This window comes from Panthera pardus, unplaced genomic scaffold (assembly GCF_024362965.1).
Source record: "Panthera pardus isolate Hobbes unplaced genomic scaffold, ASM2436296v1 HiC_scaffold_10, whole genome shotgun sequence".
Classification (NCBI taxonomy): Eukaryota; Metazoa; Chordata; class Mammalia; order Carnivora; family Felidae; genus Panthera; species Panthera pardus.
Genome location: NW_026526655.1, coordinates 80,911,573 through 80,935,561, shown reverse-complemented (window position 1 = coordinate 80,935,561; position 23,989 = coordinate 80,911,573). Strand labels below are relative to the sequence as shown.

The 23,989-nt window shown below is 37.1% G+C and overlaps 1 protein-coding gene across 4 annotated transcripts in view; it reads right to left on the bottom strand.

The window, feature by feature from the left end:
• Nucleotides 1–1,877, bottom strand: part of MMADHC (metabolism of cobalamin associated D) — a 37,061-nt gene extending 35,184 nt beyond the window's left edge. For 2 of the 4 annotated variants that reach the window (XM_019455844.2, XM_019455872.2), the window contains exons 1-2: nt 1,721–1,784; nt 1,219–1,278 (exon numbers count right to left, since the gene is read on the bottom strand). In XM_019455844.2, coding sequence (XP_019311389.1) covers nt 1,219–1,227 — 9 coding nt within the window. In that variant the 5' untranslated portion in view covers nt 1,228–1,278; nt 1,721–1,784. Of the gene's footprint in view, nt 1–1,218; nt 1,279–1,503; nt 1,700–1,720 lie in introns of all 4 variants that reach the window. The other 2 variants (XM_019455853.2, XM_019455882.2) reach the window with 2 other exon arrangements.
• Nucleotides 1,878–23,989: the final 22,112 nt, after the last annotated feature.

The window sequence follows — 23,989 nt, the reverse complement described above, 5'->3', positions numbered from 1 at the left end:
CGGCTAGGTAAAAATTCACCTTAAAATGGGGTCAAGACTAGTGGTCTACTTTTATGACTTGTCCCTACTGTCACATCATTAGACTCTTAATATATCATGTTCAATTGCATTATCCTGGCTAATTACTGCCATATTAATCTTCCTAACACAGCTCTGCTAAAATGACCACAATTTAAAGAATCAAATCTAAATACTGCGACACTCAAGACTCTCTATTATTTGATTCCAACTCCACAACCCAACCTTATTTCCCACTAATCTCTTTCACGTATCTTACATTCCACAAGGCAGAAATGACTTCTTGATTTCTGAAAGGGAGGGTGTCTTTGAACACACCTCCTGTTCTTCCATTCAAATCTCTGATTATCTAAGTTTCACTCTTCTTTCAAAACTCAGATTAAATGCTTCTTTAAGTAATCCCAAACCCCTAGTTTCTCTTCTCCACAAAGCTTTGAACCTGCACTGTGTAATTTTTAAAAAATAATTACAATTGTTTTTAAGTTTATTTATGTCTTTTGAGAGAGAGCAAGCGTGAGAGGGGCAGAGGGAGAAAGAGAGAATCCCAAGCAGGCTTTATGCTCCGTGCAGAGATCGATGCGTGGCTTTGGAACCCCAAGATCATGACCTGAGCTAAAACCAAGGGTCGGACGCTTAACCAACTGAAGCACCCAGGCACCCCAATTACTTTATACTTTTTAATGCAGCTATTTCATCTATGTCTAGTGTCCCCCTATATCAACCCCTTATGGGAGGATATGTCTAATTATTGGAGAGTTACAATCAATAAATATTTCTGGTCTATGTGAATTATACCTCTTGCTCTCATTTTGCAGGATTTGGAAGGTTACTTCCTATACTGAAACTGCTAGAAAACTTTCACGTTAGCGAACCAAAAAAATAAAAAATAAAATAAAAATAATAAAAAGCTTAAAAATAGATTCTGAATATTTCCTGAAATAATGTCTCTAAAAAATATTGGAAGGATGCTGGCACTGAATTTATTTCCAAAAATGAATCTGCAGAAACAAGTACATGTGTATTGAAGAGAAAGTTTTTTTCAAACTACCTTCAAAGCATACGAACAGAATTTCACACCCCTTCCTTCCCTTGACACTTTTCACAAGAAACATTACGCCACCAATGCCATAATTAAACCAAACCCTCCATTTCCTAAAAGTTCCCAAACCATTATACCGCTTAAGAGACTAATTTACTCACAGTGGCCATTTCCAGCGGGGAGAGAGGGCGCAAAATACCTTTCCTTTCGTAAAGTTACTCCTGAGAAAGGACAAAAGAGGCCAGTGACAAATTAAGCTCTAACAACACAAAGCTCGGGTAACGCTGACTATTCTATGCTTCTCTCCACCACCATTAAAGCTAAAGCTAAAGCCCAAGCTCTCTCCGTAACCCAAGAATGCCAGAATTGGTCTTCCCCTCCCCCTAAAGGGCACAGATCCCTGCCCAGAGGAGGCCGTGCCCCCCACCCCCAAAAGCAACTCGGACCGGATGAGGGCGGGGAACGAGGAGTCGGTGACCCAGCCTGAGTCCCCAGCGTCGAGGCAGGTATATTAACACAGGTCCGGGGGGAGTGGCGGGGGTTGATAACAGCTCCAAACGAGGGTTCAAGCGCCGCTGACAGTGAGGAAGCGAAAAACAGCCTAAAGACAGAGTGACAAGACTGGGGAGAGACACGGGGACCCTATGGGAATAAAAGCAATACCGAGTGCTGTGGCCCCAAGACCGGCGAACTTGGAGGGGCTAACGCGGGCGGAAACCATCCGTACCAGTTACCGCCGCCGCCTCCAGCTGTCCCAGACCCTCGCTCTTTCCGCCGTCAAAATGGCGGCGGCGGCAGCAGAGGTAGCGTCGACGCCGGTAGTGACCAGGCTGAAGAAGTTGCTTCCGAAAACATCGATGCGAAGGATCGTCGCATTGATGATGCGCACGCGCACAGTAAGTATGTAGAGCCTACCTTCCATTGGATAGTGGGCAAAAGCGATGTAAGAGGAGGAAAGGTGAGGCTGGGTGACGTGGAAGGAGGAGGGCTTCTGGTCTCGGTTAAGTGGCTCATTTCATTTCGTTCGGTTCCTCAACTCATTGATCTATTTGGTAGATTCCTCCACCCTAAGGCGTTTTTACTGCCCCCCAAGAGCTACAATTTATGGTTCTTTATATCACACTTGTTAATTTTGCACGAATCCCTGTTTTCGAGCATAGGGCACCTAGGTTTTTCTATTTGTGTACCAGGCCTTAATAGGCTCAATAAATATATATCAAACGACTTATTTAAAAACATTATGTAATTTTCATTTGTCAATTGTGTGTGTTTTTTTTTAATTAATTGAAGTCCATACTTTTTTCATGCCAGTATTTCTGGGTAAGTAATGTTAGATGAGTTACTTAGTCTCTTTTTGCTTTAATTTCCTCACCTGTAAAACGGGAATAATAACAGTGCCCCTGCCCCATACACTGTAAAGAGTAAATGAGTTTATATATAGCTAACATATAACTATACATATGCACACACACAGCTCAGAGCTTGGGACTCACAGAAAGGCTTCTAAGAAGGGACCACTGAGCTGAGTGTTGAAGTTACGTACAACTCAATTTTTCGTGCCTCATAATTTCTTTTTGGCTTACTTGTACAGGTTATATAAGAGGATTTCTGGTTGAATGATTGTAAGCTTTTTGAAACCAGGAGCCATATGCTATTCATCTTTACTATGATAGAAATCATCTGTCAGTTACAGATGGGAGATAAAGGAGTCAGTGATCAACAGTATGGCAGGAGGCTGTCAGGAGTAACTTCATAGCAGAGGTGATGCTTGAACTGTATTCTGAAACATGAATGGGTGTTTTCCTGAATACCAAGAAAAGATGTGGAGGGGTGAGGACATTTCAGGCAAAGGGAGCAGTGTGAAGAGAGTTATGGAATCAAAAACACTGCACGCTTTTGGGGAGATCTACAAGTAATCAAGAGAATGAGTTTGGCATAGACAGGGGCTAGATCATAGTCAGCCTTCAGTACAATACTAAGATAGATGTAATTGGGAACAACGAGAAGCAATTGGGAAGATTGAAGCAGAGTCATGGCATCATCAGATTTGTGTCTTGGGAAGATCCTCTGGCTGCCATTTAGAAGATAGGTTGGAAGGGTGTATGATGATAACTCCTGAATTTTTGACTTAGGATACTTGGTGAAAGGTGTTGCTTTTGCTGTATTGAGAATTCAGTAATATTAATATCTGTGGAATGTATACTATGTAGTGGCACTTGGATAGGGATTTTCCTATTATCTGTTTTAATTCTCATAAAAATACAGAAAATGGAGGTACTATTCTCATGTTAAATATGAAGAAATTAAAGCAGAAAGAGGTTAAGTATATTTCTGAAGCTTCCAGAGCTGGATTTAAATCTAGGTATGTTAGGTTCACAAGTAGTGTTTTCTTTCCCAGAGGTATTGTCCTCCAGGAGAACAGGTTTTTGGAGAGAGATGAAGACTTTAGTTTGGGATGTCTTGAGTTTTAGGGTGCCTAAAGGGACATTCATGTGGAGTTGTCAATAAGTCATATGAAAGTAGCCTATTGCTCAGGAAAGTGGTTTATGTGAGAGACAGATATTTGAGGCTCATTGACATATGGGGGAATAGTTAAAGCCATGAAAACCCCTTAACATGAAGTTCAATGATGGGCTTTATGGGAAGGGAGAAAGGTCTGTGAAACTCCTGAAAATGCATGCACACTTTTGTATATTTGTATGTAGATTCATTTTCCCCCCTGTGGAGAAGGTGCATAACTTCTTCAGATTCATAAAGGAGTTCATGACTCTGAAAGTTCAAGAACTAGTGTAGAGTGTAAAGGAAAAGGGCAAAGCCAGAATACTAAGAAATATTAATTAAAAGGGTAACAGAAGACAAACTAGCAACAGAGACTGGCAAGTTTCAGTCAGAAGGTAGAAGGAAATCAGGAGAGAGTATTCTAGACATCAAGAATCATTGCTATTAGTGCTCAATGTTATTAGATGCTACAAAAAGGTCTTATTGAGGTCCATCTTATTTGTTAGGTCCAGCAACAGTGACTTTGCCAGAGAAATTTCAGTGGAGTAGGGTATGGGAAGTTGGAATTTTGATAACCGGGTATTCAGAGAATAAAACAGAAACTTCTTGAGGACAGAGACTTTATCTGTTTATTCACTGTATTCCTGGGACTTTCCTGTATTCCTGCCACAGAGAGGTGATCAATAAATATTTGTTGATGGGTGCAGCCCTAACCAATATCTGGTAGGAATTGGTGGACAGATAACCCAGGTCTCTTGCCCCTTAGATGTGAGGTTTCTAAGGAGTGTGTTTTACACTGGCCCCCAGAGCTTTCCAGTGGGGTTAAACTCTAGTTTTCCAAAGTAGTAACCTGCTTCATCACAGTCCCTTCCTTGGCTTTCTTCCCTGTCCCATCTCACTTCCCTATGCCCCTCAAATGTTCCCTGAGATTACCTCTAAAATACATTTCTTGGGGCACCTGGGTGGCTCAGTCGGTTGAGCGTCTGACTCTTGATTTTGGCTCGGGTCATGATCTCATGGTTCCTGGGTTTAAGCCCCACACTGGGCTCAGCACTGATGGCACAGAGCCTGCTTGGGGTTCTCTCTCTCCCTGTCTCTGCCCCTCCCCTGCTCGCATGCACGCACACTCACTCACTCTCAAAAATAAATAAATAAACATTAAAAAAAATAAAAATAAGTAAATATTTGTTGAAAGTTAAACAGATGAAGAAGTAGTGATCATTAATAACAAGCTACCATTATCAACAGCTGCTTTCTGTTGTTCTATTTCCAGGCTCCATACCTTCTATCTACCTCTATCTACCCAACAACTGGGCTGGGAGAGTAATAGTGTCTACACGGCAGAAGTGAAGAAACAGATTGAGGCTAAGCAAACTGCCTGATGTTATACAACTACATGTAGTGGCAAATGCGAGATTAAAACATGGACTTGAGTGGCTTTGAAATCTCTGTGCCTTCCACAGCAATAAAAGTCAGAAGAAAAGAGGTGAGTAACTGTCAACTTACTTCAGTTTTCTTTTATCTATTTGCCTTCTCCTTTTCACTCTCTTGGATTGTTCTTATTCTTTGGAGACAAAGGAGGACCCTCACAGAACTGTAAAAATTAACCCATTCACCAGATTATGAGATTATTCAGAGGTCAGTGTGTAATCCATCTCACTCTTACTGCTGCCTGCATTGATGTTTTTTGATAAATATATGGCTTTTTATTCTAGAAAACACTAATTCTTAATAACAAAGATGCATACTTTATGCAAACTAAGAAATATATAGTAATTACTAAGTGCTTGACCTGGAAAGACCGTGGTATTGTAGCTAGTTCTTTCTGTAAAGACAGTAGGATTATAAAACCAAAACACAAGATGAACTACTTTCTGCTCAACCAAGCATATCTAAAGCACATTACAAGTTTGAAGACAACAAGGGTGCCTGGGTGGCTCAGTGAGTTAAGCGACCGACTTTGGCTCAGGTCATGATCTCACAGTTTGTGAGTTTGAGCCCTGCATTGGGCTCTCCCCTCCCAGCGCAGAGCCACTTTGAATCCTCTGTCTCTCTCTCTCTCTCTGCCCCTCCCCAGCTCATGGTCTCTCTCTCTCTCTCTCTCTCTCTCTCTCTCTCTCTCAAAAGTAAACAAACATTGAAAAATAAAAAATAAAAAGAAGTTTGAAGACAATATATTGTGATATTTTAAGAAATGCTGCATGGAACTATTAGCTGATTGCAAGAAAACACTATGTAAAATGATAATAGAAATTTAAAAAAGGTATGGATAAAAGTAAAAGTATGTGAAAACTTGGTTTTTATTATTTGACTCAGTCACAGGACTCAACTGTTGAGAACACATCTTTTTAAGTTGCCCACATCAGTGATGCAATATTTGATACATTAAGATAGGCATATATTTTAGCCATTTCTAGAAAACTTAAGCTTTTCCTGGAAACATCTTGTATGTTCTAGCCATCTCTTGCGAGGTGGCAATGCATGAATGTTATAGGGAATAAATGTTACGTGTCTCTAGGACAAAATGGAAGAGAAGCCGTCTACTTAATATTTTGATTTTTAGTATGAATGTGATTCATACAATCACTGGACTTTAATTGTGATATGAGATATAACAGTTACCTATGTGCTCATCTGTCTGTCTCTGTCATTACAATAGACACCATGATATTATCTACTTTGTAGATATATTTAGAAGACTATATGAGATAATCCACGTAAAGTATTTAGCATAGTGCACAGCACTTAGTGTGCAATAAATGTTAGCTGACATCATCTTTATCATCATTATCATCATCATTGAACTCCTCTGAACTTTATATTTGTAGCTCTGCTTTCCATATATGTGCCCAGTCCTTGTCAGGGTGATACTGCCCTGGGCCTTCCTGTCTCTTTGGTAATAGGAAATAAATGGTCTAGAAAAGAACAGGCATGGGTTTAGGCAGGCCTCCCATCAGGATGTTGTCCTGCTTTGTTCTGAGCTACTTCTCCTTGAGGTGACTATGGCTTTTAGGAATCAAAGCATGTAGGCAGAACAGAGAACAGGGTGAGGAGAAGATTTAACCAAAATCTGTTTACCCACTGAGTGAAATTCATCCATTAAGGGACACTTTGTACTCAGGATCTAGGCTTTGGTGATCTGGCTACATAAAGAAGTGGAATTGGTTAGGTTTCAATTTGGGGGTATAAAACTACCTGGGTACTTGTTAGAAGGGCAGAATCTCTGGCTTCATCCCAATACTACTGCCCCAGAATCTATATTTTAACAAGATCTGTAGTGATTCATATCTATAACAATGTTCTCTTGCATGAGATTGACCAGGACGAAAGGGATGGTAGCACTGGGGCTTGTAGAATGTATATTACTCCTGATGTATATAATCAGAATCTATGAGGTTTAGGAAGCTTCATTTAAGAAACTCTGCAGGGAATTTTTATGAGAACTAGAACTGGAGGGCCACAAGTAAAAGATAAAAAAAAACTGTGCTGGGGAAAAGTGTAATACACACTATGAACACCAGCTGTCACTACTCTACAATTTAAAAACAAACCTGATCCTTAAGAGCCAAAGGAATAATTACAAGAGCATTTTCTAAATTTCAAATGTAAATATCTAAATTTCAAATGTAAAGATCAGACTCTGGGTTAAACAGATTTGCATTATACTGTGGTTTTATTAAAGGTCTCTAGGACATATGAATGGCTTACAAAGAGTAGTGGTTGGAGATTTAGAAATTTTGGGTACGTGTGAATAAACTTACATCAGAAGAATAATGTCTCACGTACTTGGGGAAATAAAGTGATTGTATTATGGTTAAAAAAAATCAAACTAGGGGCACCTGGGTGGCTCAGTCAGTTAAGGGTCCGACTTTGCCTCAGGTCATGATCTCATGGTTTGTGAGTTCGAGCCCTGCGTCTGGCTCTGTGCTCTGTGCTGACAGCTCAGAGCCTGGAGCCTGCTTTGGATTCTCTGTCTCCTTCTCCCTCTGCCCCTCCCCCACTTGTGCTCTGTCTCTCAAAAATAAATAAATGTAAAACAAAATTAAAAAAAAAATCAAACTGGACTCTATAGTCTGAGAGTGTATGTAAGACAGCTCAGTGACTCTGAGAATATCTTCATTTTCCTGGCCTTATTTCACAGTTGAAAGTCTTATGTAGTGTCCACATGAACATTTTCTTTATTTTCAGATGTTGTACTATACTGGGAGATTTGGATTCAAGTTCTGCCTTTTTTGTACAGCTTCATGAGGATCACCATGACAATTCCTTAATGTCTGTGGGCCTTGAGACAGGCATAAAAATACTCAGAGGGTTGTCATTAGGAGAATCCACATGATGTAATAAATGTGAAATGTTTCATAAATTTTAAGTATTAAATTCAGGGTATTATTTGAATGCTTATAGTCTTGGGCCTTTGCATAATATTGGTCTCTGGAACACCACAAAAACACCATTTTCATAAAAATGACTCCAGTTCTGCTAGGAACCTAGTTATTTTCTCCAACGAGTTCTTTTGTTCCATACCAAGTAGAATAGTCTGATAAAATGCAGGACACACAGTTGACTTTGAGTTTCAGATAAACAATGAGTAATTTTTTAGTATAAGCATGCCCTATATTTTACATGGCAATCTGACATATCTAACTCCAAGGCAAACTAAGAAAGTTGTCCCTTGTTCACAGATCTACATCCAAACCTCATCTAATTACTCACATCTTCTATTTTGCCTGGTCAGAAAAAGTCTGACTCAGAGACAGTAATGTAGGTCTAAAAATGTTTTGAAAGAATTTACTGCCATCGAATAGCTTGCATCTTCAAAAATTGTCATACTTCCTGTCTAGAAATGGCTTGCTTGGGCTTCTACTCTAAAGATTGCTTGAAAGGAAGTAGGGTCTCTGAAGTAATTAATCCTTGGATTTATTTTAATTTTTGTTATATTCTGTTATTCTGTTGATTTTTGATGATTCATTAACATATTTTTCTCCTTTCCATTGCATTGTTACAGATGAAGAAGGAGGGAAAGGGTGAATCCACAAAATGAAACAATTCTAAAGCCAGTCAAATGTTTGTATTATGAACAACTTGGATGCATTTCTGATGCAACCCTCTCTTCCCAATTGTGTCTCATTAAGAAAATTATGGTCTCAAAATGTATGCATTCTAGAGACAGAATCCACACACCAATAATAGAGAATAATGAGAAGGAAAGGTGGAGAGACAGATGTATGCTAAGTGTCAAGAAAGAGTTCTCCTGGGAACAGTTTGCAGTTTCAAAGTACTTGAGGGTAATCCACAAAATGGGAGCTTCACTACAACAAAATAAATTCATTATTACACTTTCATGGGTATGCCCTGAAGTAGAATGAGGAATCACGCTAGGAATCCTGATGCGGTGAATAGCTAAGTCTAACAGGAAGCCCTTGGAAGGTGACTGCAGGAAAATGTCACCTTTGGGTTCAGCTAAGGTTAACATACACTTGCCTATGGACGCTAGGTGGCGATATATGACGATGTGCCAACTTTAGAATTTATGGTGGAAATGCTGAATTGGGGATGAGTTTTGAGATGAGTTTTTGTTTCCTGCTGTTAATGCAAAACCTTTCAATTTATGGTAGAATGTTATTTCAGCTGTGATCTTACGAAACTTCAATAGGGACAGGAACCATGTCGGATCCACCTCTGGGGATTTCCTTCTTTTTTTCCTTCCATCCTAGGACTGATTACTTCACACTTCTGCAAAGTACTTAATTAGTCTCATCAGGCATTCAAACTTGATACCTATGTCCAAATTTAGATACAGAGATGGTAAAGCTGTTTAATTGGTATTTGGGGCCATTAGAAGGATTCAGGAGAGCTGGCTGAGGCGCTTTGAGCCATGAATGAGGGTAAGGCTGTATTCCTGGGCTTTGCGTTCCTGTCACTAAGAATATTTGCCAGTCTGCTGACAAATTGCAATGGGGATATCCCTTGGACACACTGAAGACCCAACGCCCTGTCATTTGAGCAGAGCAGGCACTTTACCAGCCCACAAGGGTATCGATGCTTATATTACTCTCTGGTGTAAAACTTCCTATTTTATATGGTTTGATGATGTTTCACTGATGCATGTTAATTAATTGCTTAAAGAAGCTTTTGTCCTTTTAAAATCAACAAAATCTTGGATTAGGTATATTTTTTTCTCTATTTTAATTTTATTGATATTTCTGAGTTCCCAGGGAATTATATGGATATCAAGTGATCACCGAAACATTTTTCTGTATTGTTTTGGGAATTCTCTGCACTCTCTCCTGTATTTATGTTCTTTCTCCTGCCTGAGTAAAACGGAATAATTTAGTTAGAATTTGGGGATGAAATTTACCAAACCTATATTCTCAACAAAAATCTGGAATTCAAGTAATTTTTATGTCCTACTTGCTTCTGCCCCTTTTCACTTTCAGCTTTATTTTCAGCTATCTTCTGACATTATCTGCCTACAGCTTGGTAGACTGCTTATTTCCACCTGAGTTTTCCTTATCAACAGCTGGTATTGTCACTTTCTTCCTCTCCCCCCACCTCTCTCTGTATATACAGATATAGTTATATACATATATATGTATATTACTATTTTCTCCGTGTGTATGTATGTATGTATGTGTGTATATATGTACACACATATATGTGTATATACACACACATACACACACATATATGTAGATGACTAGTTTTTCAGTATTCAGCTCCAAAGCATCTCCTTCATGAAGCCATGTCTGAATAATTCAACTAATCTTCTGTTTTCCTGAACTCATATAGTATTACTCAGGTTAGCTCATAATTATAATCTAGTCTCAGTTGCTTTCTAATTTGTTTACATACATGCAAACACACATATACATGCAACTAACTAGTTATGAGCTTTTTGAGAATGAGGACTGTACCTCAATGACTTCTATCATTATGGTGCATGTATATATATACATGTGGTGTAAAAAGTTGAATGAAATGTAGACCCTGAGCTATCAAGTAATTATGTTTCAATATAAAAATAGAGAATTACTCTTACAACTGAAGATTGAACAAGAACACAAACCACCTCTCTGTGGGTTTTAGCTTCTGTGGAATCGGTTGGGATCCTAATGGCTGTCTAGAGCAAGAAGAGACTTGCAGAATTTTCTTTCTGAAGACTTTCGGGAACTACTTCTTAAAGTGATTTGTTACATTCTCATAGTTTTATGAGCTGTCATTTGTAAGGATACAAGCAATGGGTTCCTAAGGGGCCACGGCAGTTGGCAGTATTTGGCCTGAGACAACAGATATGGCCTTTGCCAGTTCACCCCTGTGGCCAAGGTCATCGCTAAGATACCGTCTTCTCAGATCTATCTCCTCTCTCCCATTGCCCTCCAAAAACAACATCACATATATATGTATATGTGTATATATATATATATATATATATATGTGTGTATATATATATATATATATGTGTGTGTGTATATATATATATATATTTAATAGATCTCCCATCTTTTGTCCATGTCTGTGATCCCAGAGCCTAAATCATAGTAAGTGTTCAATAAATATTTGTTAAAATAGCTTAAACATTGATTTAAATTACTCTGTTGAAGTACGAGATCTCTGATAATATTGGATTGTGACACCTAGTATAAAAAACTTGGTAGATATCAAGGTAGATCTTATAAGAGCTAGCCTAAGCCTTATCTCTTCCATGACAAATTCCTAAGACCTGTGCAATCCTCTTTTCTCCTCCTTGTCCTTATTTCTCCTCCTGAATCTGAATTACTAAGTTATCTTTTTTAAAAATGTTGGTTTATTTATTTAGAGAGAGATCCCATGTGAACAGGGGAGGGGCAGAGAGAGAGGACATGAGAGAATCCCAAGCAGGCTCTCTACTGTCAGCACAGAACCCAATGCAGAGCTCAGTCCCACAAACCTGTGAGACCATGACCTGAGCCAGACACTTAACTGAGTCACCCAGGTGCTCCTGAATTACTAAATTATCTTATATCTACTGTTATCATATCTGCATTGGGCAAGTGCCTAAGGTACACATCTGTAGAATGGGGTTAATAATGGTGTCTACCTATTAAGGTTGTGATGATTAAATGATTTAATATATATAAAGTACTTAGAACTTTTCCTGGCATACAATAGGTAATGGATTGTTGTTATTTATTATTATTATTGATATAAGATTGTTCATTGTTTTCTGTGCACACAGCCTGTCCTACCAACTAGATTATAAACTCTTCAGGGGCAAGCATCTTTCTTTTAGTATTTTAGGATTTGTAATGTCCCTTTTTCATTCAAAATACTAATAATTTGTGTCTCCTCTTTTTTTCTGGATCCATTTGACTAGAGATTTATCAATTTCATTGCTTTTTCTCCTAGTAGTTTTTGGCTTCATTGTTTTTGTACTGTTTTTATGTTTTGTTATCTGCTCTTTATTATTTTCTTTTCCCTGCTTGCTTTTGGCTTAATTTTTCATTCTTTTTCTAATTTCTTAAGGTAGAAGCTTACTAATTGAGTTGAAATCTTTTTATCTAATATAAGGATCTGCTATAGTTTTCTCTCTAACCTCTGCTTTAGCTAAATCCCATAAATTTTGATATGTTGTATTTTTATTTTTATTCAATTAAAAATATTTTCTATTTTTCCTTGTCATTACTTTTTTATCCATGAGTTATTTAGAAGTGTATTGTTTAATTTTTGAATAATTTGGGATTTTCTAAATATCTCCAGCTCATAAATATCTCTTGTTTTTATTTTAACTCTTTTGTAGACATGAAACATACTTTATAAGATTTCAGTTCTGCTAAATTTATTGATACATTTTATTGACCTGAATATGATTGAATTTGGTAAATGTTCAATGTGTGCTTATAGAGTTTGTGTATTCTGCCATTGAGTATGGTATTTTTTAAGTGTCTTTCAGGTGAAGTTAGTTGATAGCCTTGTTCAAATTTTCTATGTTTTTCAGACTTTCTGACTACATATTCTATTAATTACTGAAAGATAAGTGTCAATCTCCAAATATAAATAAGGTTTGTCTTTGTCTCCTTTAAGTTCTGTCAGTTTTACATTTTGCATCTTGAAGTTGTTTTAGTAAGTACATACAAATTTAGGATTATTATGTCTTATTGATGAATTAATCCCTTTATCATTATGAAACATTCTTCTTTATTCATGACAGTATTCCTTGTTCTGGAGTATATTTGTCTAATATTAATATTGCCGTTCAAATTTTCTTTTGATTAGTGTTAGTAGGGCATATATTTTTCCATCCTTTTACTTTTAAGCTATTGTGTCTTTATATTTAAAGACTGTTTCTTGTCATTTATAAAATTTGGTTCAATATAGCAATCTTTGCCTTTTAATTAAAATGTTTAAACTATTTATATTTAATGTCATTATTCATGTGGTTGGATTTAAATTTACCTGTCTCGTTGTTTGTTTTCTATTTACCTCACTCATTTATGTTTCTTTTTCTTGTTCCTCTTCCTTTCATGGAGATTGACTTTTTTTTTTATAATTACATTTTATTTCCATTGTTGCATTTTATCTCCTTGTTTTACTTTTTACTATTTTCTCTTGGTTTGACAATATGTAACTTCAACTTATACTCTTACTCCAAATAATATTGTACCTTTTTACCTGTAGTATAAGAACTTTACAATAGTATACTTTCATCTCTTTACCCTTTGTGCTATTATTGTCATATATTTTCTTCCACACATACTATAAATTGCAAGCTACAGTGTTCCCATTTTTTTGTTAAACAGTCAATTATATTTTGAAGACAGTTTAAGAAATGAGAAAGCTGTCTTATATTGCTCCACATATATATTATTTCTGGCTTTCTTCCATCTTCTGTAAAAGTTTAACTTTCTATCTGGTGTTATTTTTGTTCTGCCTAAGAAACTTCCTTTAACATTGTTGGAATGTAGTTTTGTTGGTGATGAATTCTCTTAGTTTTATTCATCTGGAAATGCATATTTATCATCATTCTTGAGAGATATTTTCCCTTTGTAAAGAGCTATGGGTAGACAGTTTTATTTTATTTTTTTTTCTTTCAATACATTTGCTTGCATAGTTTCTGATGAAGAGTCTGTGGTCATTTTTCTCCTTATTGCTCTGTATGTAATATGTTGCAATGTATCTTATTTTTCTGAATGATTTTAAGATTTTCTTTTTATCCTTAGATTTAAGCAATTTGATTATGTTGTGTCTTGACATGCAGTATCCTTCTGAGGATTCTACTTGATACTTTTTTTGTTTTCTTATTCTGGCTTATGGGAAAACAGATTATTCCTAGCCTCATGTGAGCCACAGCGTTTTTCTGACTACTTTCTTGTGGTTCTCTTCCCAGCTGTAGGCCATTTCTTGTATGAGTGCACAGATAAGTAACAAAAGTCTCAAGTGGGCCCCACTACAGATTTCCAGAGTTCTTTTTTTTTTTAAATGTTTATATTTGAGAGAGAGAGAGAGAAAGAGAGAGAGAGAGAGAGAAGCAGAGAGAGAGGGAGACAGAGAATCTGAAGCAGGCTCCAGGCTCTGAGCTGTCAGCATAGAGCTCAACGTGGGACTGAAACTCATGAACCATGAGATCGTGACCTGAGCCAAAGTCAGATGCTTAACCGACTGAGCCACCCAGGCACCCCTCTGGAGTTCTTTTTTTTTTAATGCAGTTTTCTCCTCTGTAGTACTATGTTCCACAAGTTCTACCTTTCTGGTTAAATGAAGTCTGATTTGTGCTCCTTTAGCTCAGTGAAACTGCTTAACTCTGTGTTACTGCCTTGAAACTGCCTCCAGGAAGTAAGCTGGTGAATGTTGAGGTGTCATTGCCTGGTTTTTTTTCTTCTCTCAGAGGTCAGAATCTTATAATGCCTCTAATCTAATGTCTCCAAGCCAATATTTCCTGTATTTTGTATGATTTTCCAGTTATTTATAACACAGGGGGTGGCAATGGTGCTAAATCCATCCTTTTTACTCCATTTTGGCTTGAAGCAAAAGTGTCTGGACATACTGATGGAGATTGAAGGTCATTCTTATTTCTTGATGTATTGCATTAAAGACCAAATGAACTCTAAAGAGTTTATGATAGAAGAGAATAGCCAGTAAATTAATGATGAGGTCTGCTTATGTGTATGTAATCCAGTAGTTCACCCAAGCAATGTAAATAAAAGAATCACCGAGCTTCTTTGAATTAGAAGGTTATTTGAACTATGCATCGACTATATTGGAAAAATATCATGAAATGTAGAATCGTTTTCTTTGACAATCTCTGCAAGATCTTAGAATTTTAGAGTACTGCTTTCTTTATTTCAGGTGGAGTAATGGAAGTCCAAAGAGGTCCTTACCTTTCTCCCTGGCAGACAATTGGCAGGGAGGGCCAAAGTAAAACTAATATGCCAACTACCTTAATAGTTTGTGTACTGGTATAGGTAAGTGAAAGGCAGCTTTAATCTCCTGACTTCAAATTAGATTATATGCTTAACTTTCTACTGGATAAACACTTTATTGCCTTTCAATTCATTTTGTTTAAAAACTGCTCTTCCCTGAATTTTGCTTTGGTATATTGCTTTAGCTTTGGCATAAATCCCTAAAGATTCAGTGCAAAATTTAGTATCTAAATCTCCCTTAAAAAAGAGCCTAGCATTTTTATGAACATAATAATACCATTCAGAAATGATATAAATGTACACACATGAATATATGTACATAGCTTCAGACTCTATAAAGGATTATAATTTTAACATTTTCTTTTTATTAGTCTTTTAAAGTGCCTTGAATTATCAAATGAAATTACTCTCTGTTATTGTGCACTTAGAGATATTTTTCCAGGAAATAATATGTAAATTCTTTGCTTCCTCAGAGTTTGCTATGGTTTTCCAATATTATGAGGAATAACACATTGGGGAGATTTTTTTGTTTTGTGGCAGTTTTAGCTATCTTAAAAAAAAATGGTTCAAATCCCCAGTTACGATATCGTAGTGTTAAATAATTTTTTAAATGTTGTGAAAAATCATCTCGGGATTAATAGAAACATTTTCTTATGTTGGCTAATTGCAAATTTTAACCATGATTCTTAATAAATTTCTCTTTCACATGAATTTATAAATACTAATTGTAATGAATCTGCTTTTCTAAATCAAAGGAGCCATTAAAACCGAATGGTTCAATTTATTTAAAAATGTTTTTTTAACATTTATTCATTTTTGAGAGACAGAGACAGAGGGTGAGTGGGGGAGAGGAGGAGAGAGGGAGACAGAATCCAAAGCAGGCTCCAGGCTCTGAGCTGTTAGCACAGAGCCAGACACAGGGCTTGAACTCAGGAGCTGTGAGATCATGACCTGAGCCGAAGTCAGATACTTAACTGACTGAGCCACCCAGGTGTCCCTACAGGTTTATTTAAAAAATGAATGAATAAGGAAAGCTTTTTAGCTCCTTAAGGTGCTATTGCTGTTTTTATAGAATGTCAAGAAAGTGATCGGTCTTCCTTTGATTAGGCTAATGCCTTCTCTTTCCTTCAAATTTCTGGAGACTTTTCACTTGATAGGGAAAAAAAAAATGAGAAAGCTACAGGGGCAGTGAGAAATAACAGCTAAAGATTTCTGAAGTATTTGATGATAGAGAAATGGGAATGACTCAGCTAGCCATTGCACCCAGAATTTCAATGTGTGGGCTGTGCTCCTACAGTCTTAACATGAGCTGGTCCTGATGATTAATGTAAGATTCTAGGTTTGCACATAGGTAAAGATAAAGATGTTAGTATGTTTAACAAAAACAAATACTCATAAACAGGAAGAACAATGGGATTTTCAGTAGCTTTCATACCGTTGCTCTTTATTTCACTTGACCATCCACCAGAAAACATGAACAGATGATATGAAGTTTTATTTGTGTTTAAAGATTATGTTTTCTTGTGTTAAATTGAGAATAGTTTTTCTGTGAGGAGAATGTCGTGAGCTGAATTGCAGAAAGTAGTTCAAAACTTAACATATACTTTGAAGATAATTTCTTCACTCCAGGACTACTTCTGAGGAAGTTTTTACATAAAGTTAAGCTCAAACATTTTCATATTGCCTGATTATCAACACAAAATCCCTCTGTAAATAAATACTTAGGTAAGCGATTTCCATAAATTGTTTTCTTTAGCAGCATCTCTTATATGCTCAACATAGTACTTATTATAAGTATAGGAATACAGACTGCTAGCATTTACAAAGTCAATGAAAATCATTTAAATGAAAAATATTTTTAGCACTATGTTTGACTTACTACTCTGGAGGATGTTGATTTAATGCTTGTCCACCACCTGTCTTGACTATTCTCAGTCCACTTCTGGTCCCACCTACCTCCCACAATGGCTGTTTGATTAGGTGTGTAGTCAAGGCTTATATTTTTGTGACTATGTAATTGTTAATTGTGGATGAGCTAAGTAGTGTACCATGATCAGTTTTCTTTTCCTAGATGACATTTTGTTCTCCCTGAAGTTGATGAGTCTGGTTTTATTGTTTTTGTTCGTTTAGTGTTCTATGATTTTATCCCTGTCCTAAACGAAACTCTTCCCTAATCGTGGAAATACCATCACTAAACTTTCAGGTTTCTATCAGATTCAGCTTCTTGAAGGAATCTCTCTGATACCTTTCACTTATTCTGATCATAGACCAGTTGCTCTCTAGCTCTGTTGCACAGCTGTCATCCTGGGATTTTCCTTCACATGCCTCCTCTTTCCTATAGTATATCTTTCCTTCCTGAAATCTGTATCTTCTCTTTATTAGTTTACTCTCTTGTATCAGAGGAACAAGTTCTCCAGTAGCTTTTTGAGAAGGCTTGAATAGCAATGAAAACTTTTCATGTTTTTCTACCTTTGGAAATGTCCTTATTCTATCTTCACATATTGTCATGTTTACTGCTTATGGAGTTAGAGAATGCAAATAATTTCTCCCTCAAAATTTTGAAGACATGGGGCGCCTGGGTGGCTCAGTCGGTTAAGCGCCGACTTTAGCTCAGGTCACGATCTTGCGGTGTGTGAGTTCGAGCCCTGCATCGGGCTCTGGGCTGATGGCTCAGAGCCTGGAGCCTGCTTCCGGTTCTGTGTCTCCCTCTCTCTCTGCCCCTCCCCGTTCATGCTCTGTCTCTCTCTGTCTCAAAAATAAATAAACGTTAAAAAAAATTAAAAAAAAAATTTTGAAGACATACTTCCATTGTTCTTTTTTAAAATTAATTTATTTTGAGAGAGAGAGAGAGAGAGAGGGAGCGCACATACACATGCGTGCATGTACACGCGAGCAGAGGAGGGGCAGAGAGAGAGGAGAGAGAATCCCAAGCAGGCTCAGCACCCTCAGTGCTCAGCCCGATGGCCTGGATGCAAGGGTGGATGCTAGGCTCGAATTCACGAACTGTGAGATCATGACCTGAGCCAAAAGCAAGAGTCACATGCTTAACTACTTAACTGATAGAGCCTCCCAGGCATCTGCTTCCAATGTTCTTTTATTTCAGTGTTGGAATTGAAAAGATCTTACTCATTGTGTTTTCAGAACTTTGTATGCAATTTCTTCCTCCTTTCTGGGCCCTTATTGGATTTTTTTTTTCCCAACTGTGCTCTAAAATTTCATAGTGCTGGTGTTTGTGGTGTGGCTTTATTTCATTCATTATACTTAGTACTCACTGGGCTCTTTCAGTCTGGAAACTCAACTCCTTTAACATGGGAAAATTTTCTTGAATTCTGTCTTTGGTAACTTTCTTCTATCCATTTCCCTTTGTTTTCAATGAATACCTAATGTTCAAATGTTTGACTTCTCGTGTTTTTCTAATTTTGTTATTTTTCTTTTGTACTTCTATTATTTACCTTTTTGTTCTATTTTTGAAATAATGTCCTCAATTTTTCTTCCCACCCTTTATTAAGTTTTTTTCATAGACATGTCAGTGAAAAATAAGAAAATAAAATTTAGAAAGCTGGCAAATACTATAATGTTAATATTTTTGCCATATTTTGCAATAATATTTGTAGCTTGAAATAATGGACTGAATTAATAAAGACAACAAAGAAAAGTCAAGTATATTATTTCTTATGGCATTACTTATCAAACCCAGCAGTCACTTTATTATCCTCTTACTCAATTGCTTAGCAGCATTTGACATAGTTGACCATTCCCTAATCTATAGATGACAGTACAACATACTAAAGCCTATGAGATGCACCAAAAGCAGTACTAAGGGAAACTATTAGTGATATGACTACATACATTAAACAAGAAGAAAGATCTCAGATAAACACCTTAACGTTACATCTGAAGAAGTAGAATAAGGAGAACAAACTAATCCCAAACTTAGAAGAAGGAAGGAAATAATATTCAAGTAGAAATAAATAGAGACTAGAAAGTAGAAATAGAAAAAGTTAATGAAAATGGGAGTTCGTTTTTTGAAAAGATAGACAAAGTTGACAAAGCTTTGGCTAGTCTAAGAAAGAAGAGAGAAAACTCAAATAAGTAAAATCATACATGAAGAGCAGGCATTATAACTGTTGCTACAGAAATGAAAAGAATCTTAAGAGATTTTTATGAACAATTATATGCCAACAGATTGGATAATCTACAAGAAATGGATGCATTCTTAGCAAAAAATGGATGCATTCCTAGAAACATATAACCTACCAAGGCTGAATCATGAAGAAACAGAAAATCTGAACAGATCAATAACAAGAATGGATTTGAATCAGTAGTCAAAAATCTTCCAACAAAGAAAAGCCCAGGACCTGGAGGATTCACTGGTGAATTCTACCAAACAGTTAAAGAAGCAAAAACAACAGGCCCTCTCAAACTCTTATAAAAAATTAAAGAAGGAATACTTCTAATTTATTTTAAGAGATCAATATTACCCTAATACCAAAATCCCAGAAAACTATAGGCCAATGTCCGTAATGAGTAGATACAAAATCATGAAGAAAATGAATTCAGCAGTAAAATTACAATGATTACATGCCATGATCAAGTGGGATTTATTCCTGCATTTCTTTTTTTTTTTTAATGTTTATTTATTTTTGAGAGAGAGAGACAGAACTCAAGTAGGGGAGGGGCAGAGAGGAGGAGACACAGAATCTGAAGCAGGCTCCAGGCTCTGAGCTGTCAGCACAAAGCCCTATAGATCAGGATGCAAACTCACAAGCTGTGAGATCATGACCTGAGCAGAAGTCAGACTGAGCCACCCAGGTGCCCCAAGAATCACTTGCATTTCTATACAATAACAACAAACTATTTGAAATGGAAATTAGGAAAGCAATCCCTTTATAATAGCAAAAAAGAGAGTAAAGTACACAGGAATAAACTTAATCAGGGAGGTGTGAAAGACTTGTATGCTGAGAACTAAAAAAATTTGGTGAATGAAATTAAAATTGTCACAAACATATGGAAAAGCATCCAATGTTCATGGAGTAGAAAACTTAATATTGCTAAAATGTCCATACTACGCAAAGTGATCTGCAAATTCATTCCAATTCCTATAAAAATCCGAATGGTATTTTTTTACAGATACATAAAAAAAATTGAAAGTTCTTATGGAATCATGCAGGACTCTGAATAACCAAATCAAACTTGAGAAAGAAGAACAAAGCTATAGGCATTATACTTCTTGATTTCGTAATACAACACAGAGTTATACTAATCAAAACAGTATAGTACAGGCATAAAGAAAGACATGTAGACCAATGGAGCAGAGCAGAGAATTTAGGAATGAATCCATGCATGTATCATCAACTAATTTGCAACAAAGGTGTCAAGAATACACAATGATAAAAGGATAGTCTCTTCCACAAATGGTGTTGGGAAAACTGCATATTCACATGTCAGAGAATGAAATGGGACCTTTATCTTACCCCATACACAAAAATCAACTCAAAATGAATTAGAGACTTCAAAGTAGGACCTGAAACTGTAAAATTCCTAGAAGAATATATATAGGGGGAAGCTTCATGACATTGGTCTTGGCAATGATTTTTTTTTTTTTTTGATATTACACCAAAAACACAGACAGCAAAGGCAAGATAGACAAGTTGGATTGCAAAAAACTAAAAAGCTTCTGCACAGTAAAGAAAACAATCACTGGAGTGAAAAGGCAACTTACAGAATAGGAGAAAATATTTGCAAACCGTATATCAGATAAGTAGTTAGTTTCTAAAATATGTAAGGATTCCTACAACTCAATATCAACACCCTCCCCAATAACCTGATTTAAAAATGTGCTAAAAACTTGAGTAGGCATTTCTCCAAAGAAGTACAAATGGCTAGCAAGTCATCAGGAAAATGTAAATCCAAACCACAAGGCATCACCTCACACACATTAGGATGACTGTTATCAAAACAAACAAACAAAAAAAAACCAAAACAAGTATTGGTGAGGCTGTAGAGAAATGAGAACCCTTTACACTGCTAGTGGGAATGCAAATTGGGGAAGTTTCTATGGAAAACAATATGAAAGTTCCTTTAAGTAAAATTAGCAATACTATATGAACCAGCAATTCCACTTTGAGTATTTATCCAAAAAAAATCACTATCTCAAGGAAATGTTAGCACACCCATGTTCATAGAAACACTATTCACGATAGTCAAGGTGTAGCTACCTAAATGTCCACTGATGCATGAATAGATCAAGAAAATGTGTTTTATACATACAGTGGAATATTAGTTTAAAAAAGGGAATTCTGCAGTATGTGACAATATGAATAAACCTTGGACATTATGCTAAATGATATAACCCAGTCAGTCACAGAAAGACAACTACTACATGATTCTACTTATGAGAGGCACCTAATAGTCAAAATCGTATGATAAGAGAGAAATATTGGTTGCCAGGGGCTGGGTGGAGGGGGAAATTATGAATCTGTGGGTACAAAGTTTCAGTTATGCAAGATGAGTAAGTTCGGTAGATCTGCTGTACAACACTATGCCTATGGTTAACAATAATGTATTGTACACTTAAAACCTTAAGAAGGTGAATCTCATGTTAAGTGTTCTTACCACAATAATAATAAAAAGTCCATTTGCAGGGGCTCCTGGGTGGCTCAGTCAGTTAAGCATCTGACCCGGTTTCGACTCAGGTCATTATCTCATGGTTGGTGAAATTGAACCCCATGTTGAGCTCTGAGCTGACAGTGCAGAGCCTGCTTGGGGTTCTCTCTCTCTCTCTTTCTCTCTGCACCTCCCATGCTCTCTCTCTCTCAAAATAATTAATATTTTTTTTAAAAGTCCTTTTGCAAATACAAAGAGTGGAGGCAGACAGAAAAGATTGTTGGCCAATTTTGAAAAGTGTTGCAAACATTTTATTTGGGGATCTGTCTCATAAGAACCACCAGGGGAAACTTTGAGTGGGATAGGCTTTGATAAATCACTTTTATTTACTTATTTTTCCTTCTAGTTGGAACACCTAATGAGGAGAGGAGAGGAAAAGGAGGAGAACTCAGCACCGGGGCTGCTATGTCATAGGTCTCAGATTGTTATTGAAATCTCAGGACGAAAAGATACTTTTTCAGATTGTCCTATGTATCAGAGTCCAGTTAGAAAAGTAGAAGTCACTCTGGGTCTCTCAGTAGATGAAATGTAGTCCGGGAGACAGATTATACAGAAGACACAGGGACTGCAGTTGGGGCTTTCTCGTGGAAACTAGAACTGTGGATGGAGGGACTACCTGGCAAGACTTGCAGCTTATGGAGACACCATGGAGACAGGGAAAGAAGAAGAAAACTACCCAGTTATTCCCTTCCTCCTGCTCTTCATCTTCCAGCGTTGTCTCCCATATGCCAAAGCTAGAGGGCAGAAGAGTCTGGAAGAGTAGCTCCTTGAGGTTGAGAGTAGGACAGGGCAGAGAAGTGCATAGAGTAGCAGGAGAGGGGCACATTTACTAAGGTTTATAAAATTGAGATTATGTGAAATAATTTATTTCCCCATCCCTCTGGCATGTTCCATAACACACATGCTCACTCACTGGCATTTTCAGCACATTTGCTTGTGTATGAGTATCTTTAGATCTTTGTTGAGTTTATGTCCTAGTCATGGGAGGAGTACAGGGTGGATCGTTTGAAGATTATATGTAGAGTGACAGCTAACACTCCTGTTTTCAACTGACACTTAACATTTACATAATGCCAAAACATCTGGTCTTTTCCATCATTCCAGGCATGTCATTAGTCCAGTTGATTGCTTGGTGTCATGTACAGAAAACAGCTGGCTGGTTAACTAGAGTTTTGACTGTGGCTGAATTGGCTGGATGTTTGGTGTCACATAGACTGATGTTATGACTGGCTAAAGATGGAACAGAGCCAGTTACAGTGAAGACCAGTAACAAATCTAAAACTTTAATGTGGAATTTCGTTGGAAAAGATAATTATTTCTAAGACTGATTCTCAGAAACACAGAGCCCAGATTTAGTTTCTCTCTGATGTCGGTCCATTCCCATCTTAGCTCCTTGCACCCAGATGTCCTTTGCTGTGGGCCCAGTATCCTCAGGCTGCCTGTGGCCATTCAGCTCGGCAGTGACACCAGCAGAGGCACTGGCTCCTGGGACTCTTCTTCCCTGGGAAGGATCTCCAGCTTCTTAATTTATTCTTTATGTCCCTCTCCCCTTTTGCTTCTCTCATCAAATTTCATTTGTGATACCATTCAGAGATCTAATCTCTGCTGAATAGTCAGCTGGTCTCAGAATCCGGAGAACACTATGCTAAGTGAAATAAGCCAGACACAGAAAGACAAATACTGTATAATCTCACTTACATTTAGAATCTAAAAAAGTCAAACTCACAGAATTGAGAATAGGATTAGAGAATTGGAGAATTCCATTTCTAGTATAAAAGCAGAGAATGAAATGTGGCTGCCAGGGGCTAGGGAGTGAGGGAAATGGGGGAGATGTTGGTCAAAAGGTACAAACTTTCAGTTATAAGGTGGATAAGTTCTGGGAATCTAATGTACAGCATGGTAACTATAGTAAATAATGTGGTATTATGTAATTGAAAGTTGCTAAGAGTAGCTCTTAAGTTGCTTTCACACACACACACACACACACACACACACACACACACACAAAATAACTACGTGAGGTGATGGATGTGTTAATTAGCTTGATTGTAGTAATCATTTCACGATGTATACATATATCAAATCATCATGTTCCATACCATAAATATGTATAATTTCTATTTAATTGTATCTTAGTAAAGCTGGAAAAAAAAGAATCTAATTCTCATGAAGATGTGGATGCTATTGTATTAATATTTATCTCTTCATCTTTTCATATGTGAATATGGTCTCAACTGAGACTGAAATTCTGGTGTACCTGGCAAATTTTTATCTTGTATTTGCCAGAAGCACATTTACACAAACACTGGAGAATGTCTTGGGAGTAGAAGGAGCCAGGCTGAATGAACTCTCATAAGAGAGCTTTGACTGT